The sequence below is a fragment of the Benincasa hispida genome, chromosome 8, assembly GCF_027475165.1.
Source record: "Benincasa hispida cultivar pf3 chromosome 8, pf3_genome.v1.1, whole genome shotgun sequence".
NCBI lineage: Eukaryota > Viridiplantae > Streptophyta > Magnoliopsida > Cucurbitales > Cucurbitaceae > Benincasa > Benincasa hispida.
In genome coordinates, this window is record NC_143485.1 from 2,342,688 (window position 1) to 2,362,176 (window position 19,489).

A 19,489-nucleotide genomic window follows, 5' to 3' on the forward strand; every position below is an offset into this window, starting at 1 on the left:
CAAAAAGGTAGGCATGTTGTTTTGGCAATTTGGCTACTCTCACCCATACTAATCAAAGAACCGCCCTTGAAGGTAGGAGTTCCCAAAACACTCAGGATTAAGGTCATGTCACCTATGGTCATTTAGGTGAGATGTAAGTCTCAAGTATCAACGACGTTATATAAAGAGACGAATCATCTCGTGGTTCGGTTTTATACTAACTCTTTGTATAGGACACCCCCGTTCGCATGTCTCCACATGAATGGTCAGGATCAACCATCTATAGTAGTTCATAATACTTGCAAACCTCTACAAAGCGGGCCATATCCGTAGTGTCACTAGGATCAGGTATCCCTCCTTAATCCTTATATTACATACCTTTTTAGGTTATCACTTAAGGCATGATCCACTTGTATATCTCACATACATGCCTAAGTTTATATGCAATAACCATGGAGCTTTGTTTATTGGATATGAGTAAATACAAAATAAAATAACTCTTATTTCATTCATAACAATGTGTATAATGTTTACAGACTACGAGACTTCGGGAGAATTAGTACACCAATCCCAACAAAAGCATGCTGTAATTTATGTATTATGCATAATCTATATTGTTTACTGTAAATATTTGTTTTCAATCGCAATGGAATTTGGACGATCTGCTTCCACTCAAAGGTTCTCTGTAAAACGAGATCCTTCAGTCCTCTCATGCGCCCACCTCACCTTGACTGAAGCCCAAATCACCCTTGGTTAGCCATTTGTCCGGATGAGTTATTAACTTAGCCTTGTTCTCCAAGACATACCTTGTCAATGCATGCTTTATCCCAATGATCGTATGCTCTCTTAATCGCATGGTCTCGTCCAACGCTTGACTCTTTCTTGGCCTTCATTAACCTCAAATCCATCGCATGTCCTCCTTTGGCCATACTTCGCTTCCCCATGCACGACTCTCCCTTGGCGCATGCCTTCCTTGACCAAAGCATACCTTCATGTGCTCAACATCCATACTTAGGTTGTCGCATGGTTTTTTCATCGCATGTGATCAATACCAATGCCAAGACTCCTCGCCTAAGCCAATCCTACCATATGCATCCATGAGGCCTTTTCTAACCTTGAAGTAACTTAGCCATCGCATGGTGATAACTTGTAGAAATACAAGCTATTGCAGCCTTTTACTAAATTATGAGGGTTGATGAATAGAACATGCATTAATATTGCTAAGAATTCATGTAGAATAATGAGCTTGCGTTGATCAACATTAAAAATCCCCGTTAACCCTATATCATGCGTTATTTTGTATTAAAATGTCTATACCATCGCAAAGTTGATCGCATGTGTTGATCTTAATGAAGACAAGTTGGTCGCATAAAATGCCGCAACTACAGTGATAACCATGATAGGAGGATGATCGCAACATGGGTGGAATGCATTGATACTTCAGAAGAAACAATCATGAATGGATACCTCAGAAGTGTCAAAGAGATAAGATCATGATGATATTTTACCTATTGCGACAAGAATGGTAGTGATTCAGAGCGGGATTATCAAAGCTGTCGGTGTTTGAACTCTATAAATAAAGCCTTGGAGCCTAAATTTAAGCATCTGGAACTCCTGCCTTGGGCAGATTCCTGTGATCATAGACGAGAGCATGAGCAAGAAAGTCTCTGATTCTTCATTTCCATAACTTCCTCCGATTGACGACCGGAGCTTCGCTGAAGATAGATCTCGAGAGGGACTACTCCACCACCCATCCATTGCACCACCGACACCATTGACACACATCCGATGAAAGCAAGAGATTGCCTAAATTTAGCCATCCATTTATCTTCTCACCTCTGTATTGTATTACATTTTGGCTTAAGACACTAATACATTTTGTAATCAATGTATCTATTTATTTCCTTCAACATCATTTTCATCATCTTCTTCTACTTTATCATCTCTTTCTTTCACCACAATGAGTTAAGTGTAGATTAATAGAGTTATCGTATACTCGATCATGCAACATAGAGATATGATGCATGTAGCAAACCATCAGAGGTATGCATTTTGCGAGTATAGTGAGCCAATCCTGTTTGCTTAGTGCAAGGCTATTGCAATGCTTGTCTATGAGTGAAGTAGCTATAACCAACTGCCGGAGAGAGTAAGTAGTGAAACTCACTAAGCAAAGTAAGCAGTGTTCCTAGAGATAGGAATAACCTTATGCTTAACGCAACCATGCGTTATAGAGATATAAGCATGTAGCTGATCATTAAGAGGTGTGCGATGCATTAGTGTGGCGAGCTGGGATAACCTTTACGACCAAACTTAAGGACTTGATTATATCTTCTCCATAACTTTACTTCTCCATGCATCTTATTACGCGTTAACAGTTGCCACATCTCTACCGATTATCAAAGTCAAAATTCAATTGTTCAATCTGTTTAGCTAGGAGAAGGAGTAGCGCATAGTAATCAGCTTCTCTTTTTATTTTTATTCTCCGCCTCAAATGCATTATTTTACAATCATCTTTTAGTTACAAGTCCCCGTGTTTGACCTCGAATCATCTCGAGAAACTTATGATCTCGTTATACTTGGTGAGAGAGCAAGAAAACTTGTGACAGGAATGCATGATCATAGCATACATGGTTAACACATACTGCATACTCATCAAATTAACTCATGATCAGTGCATGACCATCGACACATATTCATTAACGCAAACAAATTAAAAGTTTTCCTCGTACCACATGACTTCACCGCAAGGGCTCCCTCTTCCTCGACCATTCATGTAATCAACTTAACCTCAACCACCTTGGCTCATTGACAAGCTTTGCCGCAAGCTTTTAACCCTTAATGCTTACATCAATGCATGGCAAGACTCGGCCCCATCTACTTCACATTTAACCTCAAAAGGTCCTTGATGGTCGCATAGCTCATGCATCCTCTAACCTCAATATCCTCCTTCCACCCTCAACCAACAACTAAACTCCTCCAATGACAATGTCATCGCCTAACCTTGCAATGTCAAAGCCATTGCTTTCTAAGCCTCATCCCAACGCATGCTTCCTACACTTAGCCAATTTTTTGTCCTTTAAAACCTCACTTAGCTACAACTTATGTTTTAGCCTTTAAGGCCTAGTTTTCAACAATTAAGGCATTTTCCTTCTCTTTTATTCCTCTACAAGCTTCCTTATTAACAAGTTTTAACCTAATTCACTTAGGTGAAATTCAGGGTTTCACAATCAACTTATTGACTTATAGATATCAACTTACTACTATTAAACAATAGGGACAGTAAGAAATGTCAAACAACATCATACCAATAGATGAACGGACCGACGAATGATATTGTTATAAATAAGTATAATTAGATCATAAAATAAATAAGGTCATGTTGATAATAGTAACGATAAATGAAGGGATTACTGATTGATCACTTATGAACAGTGTAATGGCATCTTATTAATACGAGAGAAGTAACGACAACGAACAGGCAATATCAAAATTGAAATGAATCAGTAAGACGTATAGATTAATCGTAGCCTTAACTATAGTTGTTTGAACAGGTAATTGAAGACAATTACAATATAAAATGAAGTAAAAAAACAAGTTTAATGGCAGAAAATATTCGACCTACATATAGGTGAGGGAACAAATTGCTCTGAGGGACCCTACAAAATGGAAGTATAGAGTTGAAGCTCAATGAAGCAAATAAGAATGGTTTCAAATGATCGACATATTTGTTTGAAATGCTCGTCAATGGGCGTGTTGTTGATCGGAAAACATTTAATGAGGGTAGGCTAGTCTTTTTAATTTTACGTTTCAATTAATGATGCGAAATAAACCGCCTCAATGATAGTGACCCTACTTTTGAAAAAATTGATGAGTAAACACCAACAAACACAATAAAATCATTTTACCTTTCAGGCTCTAATTAATGGTCCAATTGGAATCAACCGAGATTACACCATTTTTCATTCACCCAAAGTAAACATGGCCTAAATGAGATTAATTTGCTTTTTTTCAAAACTATCATCCAAATACAACTATATACTCTTTGACTTTAGACCAAGCATATATTGAACACGGGCTGAACTTAGACCGATAAGACACCATTCGGGATTGCGTTTATAATGGTAAAAAGTGATTAAGGAAAAATCTTAACCGTCTATCTTGTTTGACAAAATGATTTATTTATTAATTTGGCAGAATCACTTTTAAATCTTAACTAACATATAAAAGCTTATAAATATCCGCTTTTAGATTTAGCTTTCATAAAAAATTGTTACCTTCTTAACCATTTAAATAAAAATATCATAATCATATTATTCTATATTAATATATTTTGTCACACATATTTCAAAATTTAATTAATTATTTACAATAATTATTTGTCTTAAACTTTTATCGAATAATCTATATTAAACAAAATTAATTGAAATTCAAATCATATAAAATTTTAAACAAAAATATTATAATAAATTTTATATTATATTAATATGATAATAATTAAAAAAATAAGTGACTTTGACTCGTATAACTAAATTATACCTCTTTAGTATTAATTTATCAAACACCACAATTAGTTTTTTCTAATTTAAAATTAAAATTTACCAAAATTATTTGACTTCTATTCATAGCTGATTCCTAGAAACATTATTATCAACAATTATTTTAAAAACCATGATAATTCCAAATAGAGACTTAGGCGTGTTTGGAGTAAAGACTATTCTAAAACTATAATAACCACCTTTTGTTACAACAAATACTATTTTGTATTTTCTAATTAGTTACATCAATACTATTTCAAAATCTCATTTACTACTGTTTTTACTATTTTACATTTATTATTTTTTATTCTTTACTAGAATGTTTATTATTTATTTCTCAGACTAAAAAACTTTATATCTAATCTAAACTAAAATAATCCACCTCAAAGACAAGCTATTATAATGATAATTTAAGATGATAATAACTAACTTCATGCTCCTTAAAACTTCAAATTTGTTGATAAGGTTAGACAAGTTTAGGAATAGAAATTATATTTTATCACTTTTTAACGATAGCCGAATACAGTTTTTTTGAGAAGGCGCTTCACAATTGGTCCATCTTACGTGGAATGCCACGTCATCTTTTTATTTTTTCTTCCAAATTATTTTTTTCTAGCATACACTCTCCGACGACCGGCACCAGTTCGTCTACTGGGCTCTTGTTTTAAACGGAGAGAGCTAAAAACTCGGAGGCTATGGCTGTTAGAGCTACAGTCTCTCGTTTCCCAATTGACGCTGATGCTCAGGAGAATTCCGGCCTTCCATGGGGTGTTTCCCTCACCCCCTTCGCTTCCAAGGACGAGAATGGCCGTCCTCCGGTCTACGGATCCGACGCCCACCTCCTTCCCCGCTGCGAGCATTGCTGGGCCTACTTCAACTCCTATTGTGACCTCGAGCATTGGGCATGGACCTGTGCCCTCTGCGGTACCCTCAATGGCCTCTCTTCCAAGGCGATTGCTCGATTCTCCAATCCTGAATCCTGCCCCGAGATGATGTCCTCTTTCATAGATCTCGAGTTGCCTGGTGAGTTCGTTTTGTTGTTCATTTTTGCTTTGCATTCCTCAGAAAGTGCATCGCCCCTGTATTTGTTCTTTTAGCTTGTAATGGTGGGATTTGTCCGAGTTGGAGTTTTGTTTATGGTGTGGAAAATTGAAGAACTGGAAAAGAATTGATTAGATTTATTGCTTTCGGCTTATGATTCTGGTTTCTTTTTGTTTCTTTGCTGTGTTGCATTCGGTTGGTAGAAAGAATGGACAGAGGAAAGTGGATTGAAACTATGAATGCTGTCGTTTTTGTTCATTTCATGGGGCCGTAGGTTAATATGTTGTTGGCATTCAGCAGAAATTTTTGGCTTCTTTTTACCCTGTTCCCTCTGGTACTAATGGTCCTATTGATTGTTAGTTTTTTTTCCTTCCCCTTTCTGAAAGATATTGATTGATGGTTTGTATTTGCCTCTTTTCTTTCTGGGGTTTACACTGATCCTTCTTTTTCCCCCCCATTTTATAGATGAAGGCTCCGGAGGAGAAGCGATGCAAGCTCGTCCAGTATATGTTGCAGCCATTGATCTGTCATGTGAGATTTCTATAAACCCACTTTGGTGCCTCTATTGCAGATAGTTCTATCCATCTCTCTCTGATAGGCAATGAAAAGTGGGCCGGTGCCAACAAGAGGCAAATTTTTATTTATTAATTTTTAAAGTGAGGTTCTTCATTCTGCAGTACTGTAATTATCGTAGAAATTGGGAAATTATCAAAAGACATTGCAAAGAATATCCCAATTAGAAGGCACCAATATTATGGAATCCCTGATGTGTCCTCTTTAGGAATTTTCTTTTTCTTCCCTATTTTGGAGGGAAAGGAAACTAGACTTCCGAGTGAAAGTCCAAGTAGGCCAATGGAAATTACATAGACGCTCCCGTTTGTTTGAATAAGAAAATATGCTATCCCTTCGTTTTTTAATATTGAATCATACTTTCAGTTAAGGGTGGAAAAAAAAAAAAAAAGAATACACGGGGATCAAAAAAAGCCAACCACACACAAAGAGTGGTTCCTACTAGGGATAGGGAGTCTAATCAAGCAAAATAAGGCACGAAGGATAAGTACAAAAAAAATTTAACATCGACGCCCAAAGAGAAACATAGATTGTAGCAAGAGCCTAAACATCCCCATCGTCTCGCTCCATCCCTTTAAGGATCCTATTATTCCCTCTCCTCATAATCCCCATGACAAAGCGCAAACGTCGATGTGTGGCATGCGCCATAAGAATCTTCCTCTCTCTCAAAATGGTGGATGGAGGAGGAATTCCTCCATTATGTGACTATAATCCATATGACAGGCAAATTGAAAGTCGATCCCCAAACAAAGATTGCTCCAAATAGCTTGAGTTGTAGTTCCAGAAAATATGATTTAGGTTTTCCTCTAACAAAGAATGTAACAAAAACTACGGCCCAGTCAAAGAAGACATTTTTCTCTAAAGCTAATTTATAGTATCAACTTTTTGTGAATAACATGCCAAATAAAGAACTTCATTTTCTTTGGGATTTTCACTATCCACAAAGATGAAAGAAGTAGACTCCTTAGATGTAGAAAGATCCATTAGACATTGAAAGATTGAGTTGCTGGAGAAGCCCCTAGAAGGGTTTGAACTTTAGTAATGAACAACCCCTCTACTAGATCTAAACTCTAACTCTTTGATAAAAAACAAGAGAATTTTAACATCCATTGCCAGACAAAGAACAAAAAAAGTCATTAGAAAAGGAAATCGAGCTCGCGGAAAGAGATAGAATATCCTCAACAGAGTGACTTTTCATAGACGAGAAGAAATAAGAGGGAAAACGTAGAGTAGAGAGGTCCATCTCCCACCCACATATCATCTCAAGAATACATTTTCTTCCCATCCCCCACAAAATACTGATTGAAGTTTGAAAAAAAGAGAGCTCAAGAGCTATCTCTTTCCAGACATTTCTACAAGTGCCTTTGTTTTTACACAAAACCCGCCCAAAGGATCAAGGATCATACCTGCTCGCAATAATCCTATGCCAAAAGGTATTACGCTCAAGGGGGAACCACCATAATAGTAGTGAAGTCAATCTTATTCATGATAATAGTAGTGATGTTACCGATATACTTTTAGAGTTTTTTTATTTAAGTGGCAATTGACGGGATGGTTTTTCTTTTATTGTTATTATTATTTTTTTTATACTTTTATAATGACTATTTTGTTTATCAATACTTGGTCATACTAATTTAGAATTTGCAATTCTTTTTTTTTTTATAGAAGAAACATTTCATTAAAAAAAATGAAGAGAGCCCATGCACCAGTATGTGATTACAAAAAGGATTTTCAATTGGAAACTAAATAAGAAAGATTAGAACTTTTAAAAGGGGTGCTTCATTTTGCACCAATACAACCTTGTAGATAGAACCAAATACATGAAACTATCAGAACAAGTAGTGAGTCTCTGAAGAGACGCTTATTAGGCTCGCCCTACAATGTCCAGAAAAAAGCAAGCAATATGGCCAACCAAACCGTCTTCTTTGTACTGTAAAACGGATGACCCACCAAAAGAGATGCTAGGATGTCAACAATATTGTCAGAGTAGGCTAAAGACCAATCAAAAGCATCCAAAATAATATGCCAGAAGCAAGTGGCAAAAGAACAATGTATAAAGAGATGAGCAGGGGACTCAAAATGACTCTGACACATAACACACCAGGATGGAGAGATAGACATATAAGGCATACGGTGTTGAAGACGATCAATAGTATTGATAGCACCCAGACTAAGCTCCCATAAGAAATTTTTTATTTTCATAGGATAATGATCCCTCCAAATAACAAAATAAAGATCCTTCACATGAGGATCCATAGTGGCCATCAAGTCATCCATTAGAGATTTCACTGAAAAAAATGAGGATGGGTCAATAGGCCACCTTCATGAATCAGGAGAAGCACAAAATCTGACAGAGAACAATAGCTGAGATAGGGAAGCCACTCTAAAGTTTCAAGCTCAATAAGACTCCCACGAAGATGTAAATCCCATGCTTTTGAATCTGCAATCCCTACATCAACCACCTTAATATCGGGATAATGAGCAAGACGAATCAATCTAGGGAACGCTATCGAGAGGACACCACAATTAAGCCAAAGATGTTTCCAAAAAGAAATGGATGATCCTGAACCAAGGCAACAGTATCTACGAGAGGCCACCAAATCAATAGTCTGACGGAGATTTAGAAGAACCACGAGTAATAGTTGGCCATAGACAATTGGGAGCATAGTACTTTGCCACAATTAGCTTCCTCCACAGAGCATCATTTTCATGTAAAAACCCCAAATCCACCATGCCCACAGTTGAGTTGTTTTTGTGTCTCGTGTCATTATCTGTATTCGTGCTTTTTAGGTAAACCTGTTCTTCAGTTTATTTTAAATATCTTAGATTTTTATACCCATCTTTGAAATGAGTCGGTGAATGCATAAATTGGCTTAGCATGTATACTTCCTATGCAATGTTTCTATTTTGGAATGAAGTATCCATGTGTAAGAGCTTTCCTTCTAAACTGTTAGATACAACTTTTTCTGCGACAAGCTAGTTGGTTTTATAATTTCATCTATTGTGTGAGTATGTAAGTTACTTTTTCTAATTGTGGAACGACTACTTTGTTAATTGTATTCTTGTTCTTTACTTGACAAGATTAATTGGTAGATCTTACAATTCTTTTTTGTTTAGCATTGCATTTTGTAATGTGCAAATGATTTTATTTGGCTTCAAACTGACACACGCCAAAAATGAATTGGAGTGAATAAAAACTGATTATGGTTCATATATTGTCAAATTATTTATGTTCGTGTTTAGTTATAACATAATTTGTGATGCTAGGCACATATGAATCAAGCACAAATCCTTGGTCATTCATTATCTGCGGATGCAAGCATTAGATAATAGTTGACTGTTACCAGAAAACTATGTTCTTATTCGTTAACCATTCAGTATGTTTTTAGAGGAGATAATACAACTAAATATTTTGCTACAGAATTGGGCTCTTTCGAAATTCCCCCCAAGTTATTTTTAAAGTGAAGATTAAAAGCTTTTATTCTAAGATAATGAATCTGGTTAAATAGGATGCAAAATATGGAAAAACGATTGAACAGTAAATGCAATTTGAAATACCTAGTAATTAATTTATATATTTCATCCTTTGCTCCCCTGGGAGATGCTTGTCATCTTCAACTTATTATTTTACTTGGTTTTCAACTGCAGCTTCAGAAGAATTTTTGGAGCTCACGAAAAGTGCATTACTGGCAGCTTTAGAAGGTTTTTAAGTGTTGGATCAAAATCTTATTTTCTTTTAAATCTGCAATTCTTATTAAGTCATTTTTATCTTTGTGGTATTTCAATATTCCTTGTAGCTCTTGGACCTGGTTCACTTTTTGGTCTTGCTACCTTCAGCCACAAACTAGGTTTATATGATGTTCAAGGTCCTATACCCGTTGTGAAGAATGTCTTCATTCCCCCTGATACAGAGGGCACCCTACCAATTGAACTTGAAGATGTAATGCCTTTGTTGCAGTTTTTGGCACCGGTATGTCAAGGATGTTAATGCATTTTGCCTTTAATTCATATATTTGATTATTTTATCAATATCAAGCTCAGAATCCTGGAATCTTCACTCTGTCATGCGTGATAATTGGATGAGCCTTTAATTTAATAATCTGATTGTAGGTGGAAACCTGTAAGGATCGCATTGAGGCTGCTCTTGAAACTCTTCGACCAACAACATCATGGGAGAGAACTACAGCAGCAGGTCAAGGAATAGATGGTATATTGATGGGTGGAAGAGGTTTTGGTGTGGCTATGGAAGCACTCCTTAATTACCTCGGATCAGAATATGGGAACATATTTGCATTAGGCAAGTATTATAGGGGAAAGCTCATCTAATAATTTCTATGCACTCAAAGTATCGGCGTTGAGCAATGTACATTTTTCTTTCAATCAAAGGACATATTGTGATGTATGGTATTGTCTTCTTTACTTCAGCTAGAGTTTTTGCTTTCCTATCTGGTCCTCCTGATTATGGAGCTGGGCAACTTGACACAAGGCGATATGGGGAGCAATATGCTAGTAAAGGAGAGGATGCTGACCGTGCATTACTTCCTGAGCAAACCCCATTTTATAGAGAGTTGGTAATATGGCTAATTAACGGTTGCTCTGATCAATTTAGATGCTTTTGAAGATTGTAGGTATTCATTTACATCTTACAGGCTGCAGTTGCCGTTCAAGCAGGAGTTTGTGTAGACATATTTGCTGTTACAAATGAATACACTGATTTGGCATCCCTAAAATTTCTTAGCATTGAAAGTGGTGGCTCACTATGCTTCTATTCAAGTACTGATGACTCAACTCTTCCTCAGGATATGTAAGTATCTAGCAATTTGTATTATTCTTCTCATCTTAAATTAAAAAGAAATAAAACATCCAGCACTCTGTAGCATATGTGCTTTTAGTTATAAATCAGTTTAGGATTAATATTGCACTTGCAAACTAATGAATAATGACATATGCTCATGATTTCTCAGGGAAAATACATAGTGCATGGGAGTTTTCTTTTATCATCTGCTAGAATAAATATATGTTAATACAGATATGAAAGTTTGAAACCCAAACTAAACCTGCATTATGAAATTGCTATTATCCAGGAAATAGTTATAACAAAGAATTCTGTTGCAGGTATCGGATGTTAAGCCGGCCTTATGCTTTTGGTTGTGTATTGCGATTAAGAACTTCTACTGAATTCAAGCCTGGCCGTTCCGTGAGTTTGTAATGTTGTTTGAATTATATATAATTTGTTTATTGCTAACCCTTCAAATTTTTTATATCATACTAATTTTCTTAACCATTTTGCAGTATGGTCATTTTTTCCCAGATCCACAATATGAGAATGTTCAACACATTATCTGTTGCGATTCTTATGCAACATATGCATATGACTTTGAGTTTGCAAATAATGTTGGATTTTCAAGGTACGGAACAAGTGTTATATTTGTGGAATTACTTTTCCTTATTGACAAGCTTAGAAACAATTTATAGCATCATGTGTCCTTTTCTTTTTTTTTTTTTTTTTTTGGGTTAAGAAACAATTTCATTGATTGAATGAAATATCCAAGGATATCAAAAAGGTCTCATTCAAAGGTAATACAAAGATGTTTCCAATTTGCTATTATGAAAGAAAAGCATCATATGTATTTCTAACTGGCACCACAATCTATGGTGCTCCCTCACAAGCTCTTTTGCAGCATATTCTAGTCACTAGTCAGGAAATTAGTCTAAATTGGCTTTCATTTCTTTCTCCAGCATTCTGAAGTACATGCTACAAAGAAACTTTAGTTCTCAAGGCTGTGTTTTTTCTTTTTCTCCCTTAATTTTCCAGCTCGCTTTTTCTTTCTTGCTTTTAGAATTGTATCACTTTGTATTTCTTTAATTTAGAGGATTTTCTAGTGTTCGGATGTGATGATGGGTGCTAAGGGGGTGTCAACCTAATTGAGATGTCCGGGTGCACCTGCTGATCCTTTTGATTTCCTTGTAATTTGAGCATTAGTCTCACTTCATTTTCCTAATGAATAAAGATACTTGTTTCCTTTTCCAAAAAAAAAAAAAAAAAAAACTGGCACCACAATCTATCTAGTTAGACATGAGAGGCACACACATTTATAGTTATGGACGAACTTAGATGGAAAATAGAAGTTCTATTTAGTTTCGATGTATTTTGACCATCAGGCTATTTTCATTATTCCAATGAAAAATTTCCTTTACAAAAAAGGGAAAACAGAAGAAAAGAAGAAAAAGAGCAGTGAACTCAAATCTGTTTGGTTTGATTGTTATATAAGATAGTTTTGGGGCCTTTTTTGGGTAAGAAATTGAGCTTTCATTGTTTGAACTTAAGGAATATAGAAGGGTATACAAAAAAAAAATGTCCAACAAAAAGGAGAGTCTGGTTACAGACTCCAATCCGACATAATAAAACCTAGTTGATAATTACAAAAAGGCAGGGCAACCAGTACCTATAATATTGTTTTCTTTTGGACTATCAATCAAACAAATTACAGATCCTTTCTTTCCTTCACTAAGGAAGTCGAGGGTCGAAAGCGAAAGAAGGTTGAGGGTACGAAAGCTTCAAAGAGGATATTGCTATTGCCTCCAATAGGGCTGGAGAATTTTTCAAGAGAGAAGATCCTTATCTTTTTTTGAAGCAAGAAATAATTTCTCATTGATGTAATGAAAAGGATTACAGTGTTTAGGAGATACAAACTCTCGTAAGGAGAGAGAGGAAAAAGAAAAGAATAACAAATACAACTAAATAGAGATAAACTTTCAAACAACTGCGACTGAAAATTCACTTTAGCAGCAGAAAAGCAAAGGCTACTACAATGCTACCAAACATATCCAGAAGACCACCAACTAACAAAAGACCAGCAAAGAGCAGGAGAGCAGACTGAAAACTCTTCAATGATGCATGGACCAAAATCCGAAGAAAGAAGCTTCTGAAGAGCCAACACCAAGAAACCTAAAAAGAAACAGCCAACACCAAGAAACTTGAAAAGAAACAATCTCATAACTCTCTAAAATCTTCCAACAAGATGACGACACGAGGCCCAACAAGAAAAAGTAATCCACCATCACTAAAAATTTCCAAATATAGCTAACAAGGAACCAATCACCAATTGTTGAGCAACCCAAAGAAAGTACTCCCACAATCTTTAATGATCTAAGCAAAAACCCAACTTTGAGTGACTAAACAAGTGGCCTCATGTGATAGGAAGTTATTGTTATATGCTCAAACCAAAATGATGGTCGAGTATCTTTCCAACTATGGTTTTTATATTTTTTTTGAAATGGAAACAATGAAAAGAGTAAAACTCAAATTACAAAGAGACATGAACCAAATAAACCACTAAGGATAAGGAGATGCACCCGGATATCTCAACTAAGTGGACACATCCACAACACCCTCATCATATCCAATACAAAACGAATTTCAGAGATTACAATAGATCTAAAATACTTGATTACATAGAATAACAAAAGCATTCCAATTGAGGCAAATATCTTGAGTAAAATAATCTTCAAAGAGCTTGGACTGTGAACTCTAAGAAGAAGATAAAAGACGAACTGAATCCCATGTGTATGACCAAGCCTTGTAATTATCATGGAAAATTCCAACTATGGTTTTTTTTTTTTTTGAGAAAAGTTTCGAAATGTGGTGCAAGATGAGCTAAATCAAAGCTATTAAAAGTCGGAGAAAGGTTTCCCATAATGACTCTTTGGCCTAACTAGTTCTAATGTGCAAAAAATCTTTGGAGGACTCCTTTTCTTAGAAACAAGAGACATACTTTTCCGTTTACACGAGAGAAACAAAAAAAGGATGTCATTGGATCAGCTCTCAAAGACGATGCCTTTGTTATTTGGCCCATTTTGTTGTACTTTGACTGTCGAAAGGTGGAGGAAGACCTGGATCACATCTTTTGGACGTGTGAGTTTGTGCGATCTGTTTGGAATGCTTTCTTCCAGATGTTATGTTTTGTACTAGCTTGTCAAAGGGACATTAGTATTTTGATCAGGGAGTTCCTTCTCCCTCCCCCTTTTTGTGTGAAGAGTCCTTTCTTGTGACTTGCTGGGTGCACTATCATGTGGAGCCTTTGGGGTGAAAGGAATGACACAGTATTTAGAGGGTTGGAAAGAGATCGTAGTGATGTTTGGTCCCTTATTAGGTTTTATGTTTCTCCTTAGGCTTCGATTTTGAAGTTTTTTTGTAACTATTCTATAAACACTATTTAAATATAAATCATTATTCTCTTCTATTCTATAAATGTTATTTTGCGTGACTGGAGCTCCTTTCTTTAGTTTGATTAGTTTTTGTGGCCTTGGCTTTTTGTATTAAGATATTGTATTGAAGCCCAAAAAAAAAAAGCCCAAAATGGATTTTGCCCTACAACTTGGGAATTTTGCCCTTTAATGCCATCATTAGCCAAAAAGACCAAAATACCCTCAATTTTTTTTGCTCTCTTCCTCTTCCTATTTTTCTCCTTCTCCATATATATATATATTCTCCTACTTGCAAGGGTCGATTGTGGGGGTCGCGGGCAATGGGTCTATTGCAAGGGTCGCGGGAGAGGGGGTTCGCCAGAAAGGGTTTGTTTCAGAAATGGGTTTTTGCCCAAGAGGTCGAGAGAGAAAGGGGGAGAGAGAGGAGATTGAGAGAGCAAGAGCGAGAATGATGGGTTTGTTTGCAAAGAGTGAGAGTGAGAGTGAAAGGAAAACAAGAGAGAGGGAAGATCGAGTGACAGAGCAAGGAGTGAGAGTTAGAGGCCCAATTTATGTGTACGGTGTTCTGTTTTGGTAATGTCACCTAAATATGACGAAAGCAGAAAGGAAAAAAATCTTAAAATTTAGAAAGTAGGTCAAATGTCATTTCAGCCCAATTTTTTGGTCATCTGTACGATTTTTCTTTTTGTATTCCCTTGTATTATTTCATTTATTTTTCAATGAAAGTGGTTGTTTTTATTCAAAAAAAGGAAAGAAAAGTGACTTTTGCTCAAAAATGCAAACTCCAATTAGTGAAAAAAAACACAATAAAAAAAATGAAGTAAAAAGACCTTGTACAAAGAAAAAACATTATAAAGGAGAAATAAAGGCATGCCAATTAAGACAAATATCCTCTAAAGAACATCCAAGAAACATCGATGAGAGAGAACACGACAAAAATCGTTGAGAGGGAATACCAAGAAGACCCTTTTTTTTTTTAAACGGAAACAAGATTACGTTTCATTGATATGATTAAAAGAGACTATTGTTCAAATTCATCCAAGACTTCAATTGTGTCAAACTAGGGAAGATGCTGATTTTGAAAAATTCTATGATTCCTCTCCAACTATAATTATGATAAAGTGCCTTTGACTGCAGTAATCCATAGGAGTTCCGCCTTTGGATTTTGAAGGGGACCAATAAGAGGTTGAGGAACATTTTTCCTTCAAAGAAACCGTAATTGAGAGAATTCCCTGCTGCAAAAGAAAGAGCGGAAATTGATGGCAATAGACAATGGAGGGGAAACTTTCTTTGCAAAACGTCAGAGGACTTAAGGCCACCACTGGGCATAATCCATAACAGTGTATTAGTTTTCTTTGGACTTTTTGATTTCTAAAGAGCTGCAAATAGATCTGCGTCTGTCCATAGGTGAGGATGAAGCCAAATGACATGTCAAAAATTTGACAGAAAACCCACCCGAACATTCAAGAAACCACCTTCGGGAGTTTTTATTAGAATTTGTTGCTGAAGAAAGACTCATCATAAGGGCTTGAAGGTCAATAATTTCTTCATCCTTTAATAATATTCTAAAAATGGAATTCCATGAAAAAGTTGAAGCATCCCGATGTGAAGAAACCAACTTTCTGGATTATAAGAAATAGCAAACAAACGAGGAAAACATACCTTTAAAGGGGAGAGTTACCAATACAAGGATCAAGCCAAAATAATATTCGGCTGCCATATTCAACAGAAATATGCTGATTTAGTAGGATTAGGGTAAATTAGGGTATTATGGTCAAATCCTTAATTGATTAGGATTGAGACTAGTTTTTATGATTGATTAGAGTTAGGATTAGTTTGCTTTCCAATTCTCTATAAATAGAGAGATTATCTTTTTGTTTTGATAACTTTTGATTCATTTTGAGAAAAATTCTCTCTTGATATTCATCCATTGGTATTAGAGCATCAAGATCAATTGGGCTTGATGGAGGGAAAGAAGCCTTCCACGGTAGAAACTTCCAAAACAAAGAGGCAGAGACACCCACCGTCCTATCACCGAAAACTACGACCAACTGCTTGCAGTCGGTCGAAGGTTCTGTCAATGATATCGTGAGGTTACTAAAGAAAATTCCTCTTAAATTGGATCAATTATACGAAGGACAGAAACACAACTTCAAGAGTTGGTAAAAGAAGAAATCAGAAAAAAAGATGCAGAAAAAGAAGGATAAGAAATCGGAGGCGACAACCATAACCACTTATTAGAAGACATAGGACAAGAATTCAGCGGAAAAGACAAGGAAGCACTGGCCGTTGGGGATCTCACCATCACTGCATCGTTGGAGGTCGATGTTGTTGCAGCTTCATCGGCGTCGCTCGTGATTGCCGTTGATTCGTCGAGTGTTGCAGTGATTGACGGTTTGAAGACCGCTGTCATCATCACCTCATCAGATTCGGCTGTTCATGCCTTGCCAGAGAAGAATGGTGAAGAAGAAAAGGAGTGTTGGGCGGTAGTTACTCACAACGAAGAAGAAGGGAAGTTAGAAACAAGGGCAGTTTTGGTATTTTCTTCCAAAATAACCCTAATGGGCACTTTTACCACATTGGGCCCCTAATGGGCCACACAAGGCAAAATTTCAAGTTTTATTTTTAAGATGATGGCTCAACAATTAAATTCCATTTCAAGTTGAAGAAATTTTCATGGAGTTAATTTAATTCCCAACTTGGATTTAGGAAATTTTACACCAAGAATTTTTAGTTGGAGTCTATCACACTCAATGAGCTGAGAGAAGGAAGCTTCACTTTATCACCTCGAACTTGAGAACGGGCATTTTCACTGTCACTTGGATTTTTTTTTTTAATTTTATTTTTACCTTCATGTTCGTTTTAAAACCCGAGGACAAGTTTTTTTTTTTTTCTTTTTTGGGAGGGATAGAATAATGTAGTAGGATTAGAGTAAATCAGGATATTGTGGTCAAATCCTTAATTGATTAGGATTGAGATTAATTTCCATGATTTAGTAGAGTTAGGATCAGTTACCTTGCTTTATTAGGATTATGATTAGTTTCGTTGATTAATTAGGATTGGGATTAGTTTGCTTTACAATTCTCTATAAATAGAGAGATTGTCTTCTTGTTTTGATAACTTTGATTCATTTGGATAATATTCTATCTTGATATTCATCATATGCATAGGACCCCATTTCTCCGAAATTTTAGAAATACCCACCCAAAGGCTTTACTTGCACTGTTTCTTCCAAATGTATGTCAAGTAAAAACACTTGAACCATAGATGCTGATAATTATCTTCCTCCAGAAGGCATGAGGTTCTTGAATAAATCTCCAACTCCACTTCGCAGTTAGGACCAAATTTCTGTGTTTTATGCTCCAATGTTGAGCCCCCCCATGGTGTTGACCTGGAGGGTAAAATTCCATCTCATCGAATGATTTACTTTGCTGCCTTAATTTCTTTCCAAGGAAAAAGACCGTAAAATTCACCAAAGCTCTAAACTGACCATTGAAGGCATGAGAAAAATAGACATGTAGAAATATAAAGGGATCATGAAAGGACCGAGTTGCAAAGAGTCTAATATCCACCTCTGGATAGGGCAAATCTTTTCCATCTCTCTATCTTCATTTGAATCTTGTCAAGAACAGGCTGCCAAAAAGAGATCTTTTTGGCATATCCACCAAGAGAAAGGCCTCGATAATTCCACGTTTCACCTAAATATTAATGTGCAGGACAGAAGTGCTGGGTGTTTACAACCATGCAGTATCATTTTCCTCAGCAGTAGGCGGGTCCTAATGCAATTACTTTGTGTCAACTCTACTATTCGTCTGTTCTTATTTTATTGGTCCGTGGGTCTTTTCTACCTTAACCATACTGGAATTTTCCTGAAAGTTTTCCTGCTATGATTTACGAAATTATACTAACAACCTACATCAGCTTCTTTATGTTTCTTTTCTTGGGGATTCATAGCTTAGGAGTGGTCCATTTAGTCTTGTTTTATGGAAAGTTGTCCTCGAAGTCAATTTTTTTCTTCCAATGTCGTTCAAGTACTTGTTCACTTTGCAAATAAATTAGTTCACCTTTGGCCTCATTGACTTTCGCCAGCTTCCTGTTCTTGCACATTATTTTGATTTTATAAATCCATCCTGTTAAACGTTTTTATGGTGTTAACCAGCTTAATACTACTAATCAATAGACTATGATCTTATGCAGGCACGCTCCTGGGTTTCCCATTGTGCAGATTGCTTTCCAGTATACGGTTGTTGTGCCTCCCGAGGAGCTTTCTAGTTCTATTTCATCTAGTAGGTATATCCAAAGATACAAAAAACTGTCGATTTTAAGTTTTACTTGTAAATGGATTTTAAGTTTCCCTTCTTGTAAATGCTCCAAAATCTAAACATCGTCTATTAGTGTGCTATTCAATAGGTTGACCCTCTTGTGTAAATGCATTTTTATGTTCCTAATATTGATGTTTTTTTTCGTGGTTTCTTCTCTGAGTATCTCTTTTCAATTCCTTAATGAAAAGTCTTGTATCTTTTTATTTTCTTTCTTTTTTTTTTAATAAAAAGAAAAAGAGGTTGACCTTCTTGGGTATTTGATGTTTCACTCAAGTAGATTTATTCATGTGCCTATCAGTTTGACTGTTCAGTCCTCAATGACAAGTTAAGATTTTCTTTAATCGGTTCTATGTAACATTTTTTACACAAACAGGTAGGTCATGATGTTACAGCTTGCATTCTAATACTAGAATCATTCACTCATTTCGTTCCTTTTCTCTTATTTGTTATATATATATATCTCGATGCACACAAGTGGAAGAAATACCTCAAAGATTTTAATAATGACCCAAAATTTACATCAAGCTGCCTTTTTATAGGCAAGGCAGAAAGGGTAGGATAAAAATAGAGGGTTAGGCCAAATAGGTAGCTGGTTTTAGAAAGACATAAAAATTGTGGTGTGTGCTTTATTTTGTCATTTTTTGGGGGGAGAGAAACCGTAGTCTTTAGAGGTGTGGAGAGTGATCAAAGCAAGGTGTGGTCCCTTGTAGTGGTGCAAGTGGTTTTGTTCAGCTCAGTTATCGTGGAAAACTAGAGTCGAACCAACCATATGGTGAAGGAGACATGAAAATTGATTGTAAGAGAACTGCGTGGATTGAACTGCTTAGATCGTCC

The 19,489-nt window shown here is 36.1% G+C and overlaps 1 protein-coding gene across 1 annotated transcript in view; it reads left to right on the top strand.

The window, feature by feature from the left end:
- Nucleotides 1-5,128: 5,128 nt before the first annotated feature.
- LOC120082932 (sec23/sec24 transport family protein) overlaps nt 5,129-19,489 on the top strand; it is a 28,752-nt gene continuing 14,391 nt past the window's right edge. The window contains exons 1-10 of the mRNA XM_090316319.1: nt 5,129-5,537; nt 6,021-6,086; nt 9,774-9,827; nt 9,923-10,095; nt 10,236-10,426; nt 10,555-10,696; nt 10,775-10,929; nt 11,241-11,322; nt 11,418-11,533; nt 18,531-18,623. Of these exons, the coding sequence (XP_090172445.1) occupies nt 5,210-5,537; nt 6,021-6,086; nt 9,774-9,827; nt 9,923-10,095; nt 10,236-10,426; nt 10,555-10,696; nt 10,775-10,929; nt 11,241-11,322; nt 11,418-11,533; nt 18,531-18,623 (1,400 nt within the window). The 5' untranslated portion in view covers nt 5,129-5,209. The remainder of the gene's footprint in view (nt 5,538-6,020; nt 6,087-9,773; nt 9,828-9,922; nt 10,096-10,235; nt 10,427-10,554; nt 10,697-10,774; nt 10,930-11,240; nt 11,323-11,417; nt 11,534-18,530; nt 18,624-19,489) is intronic.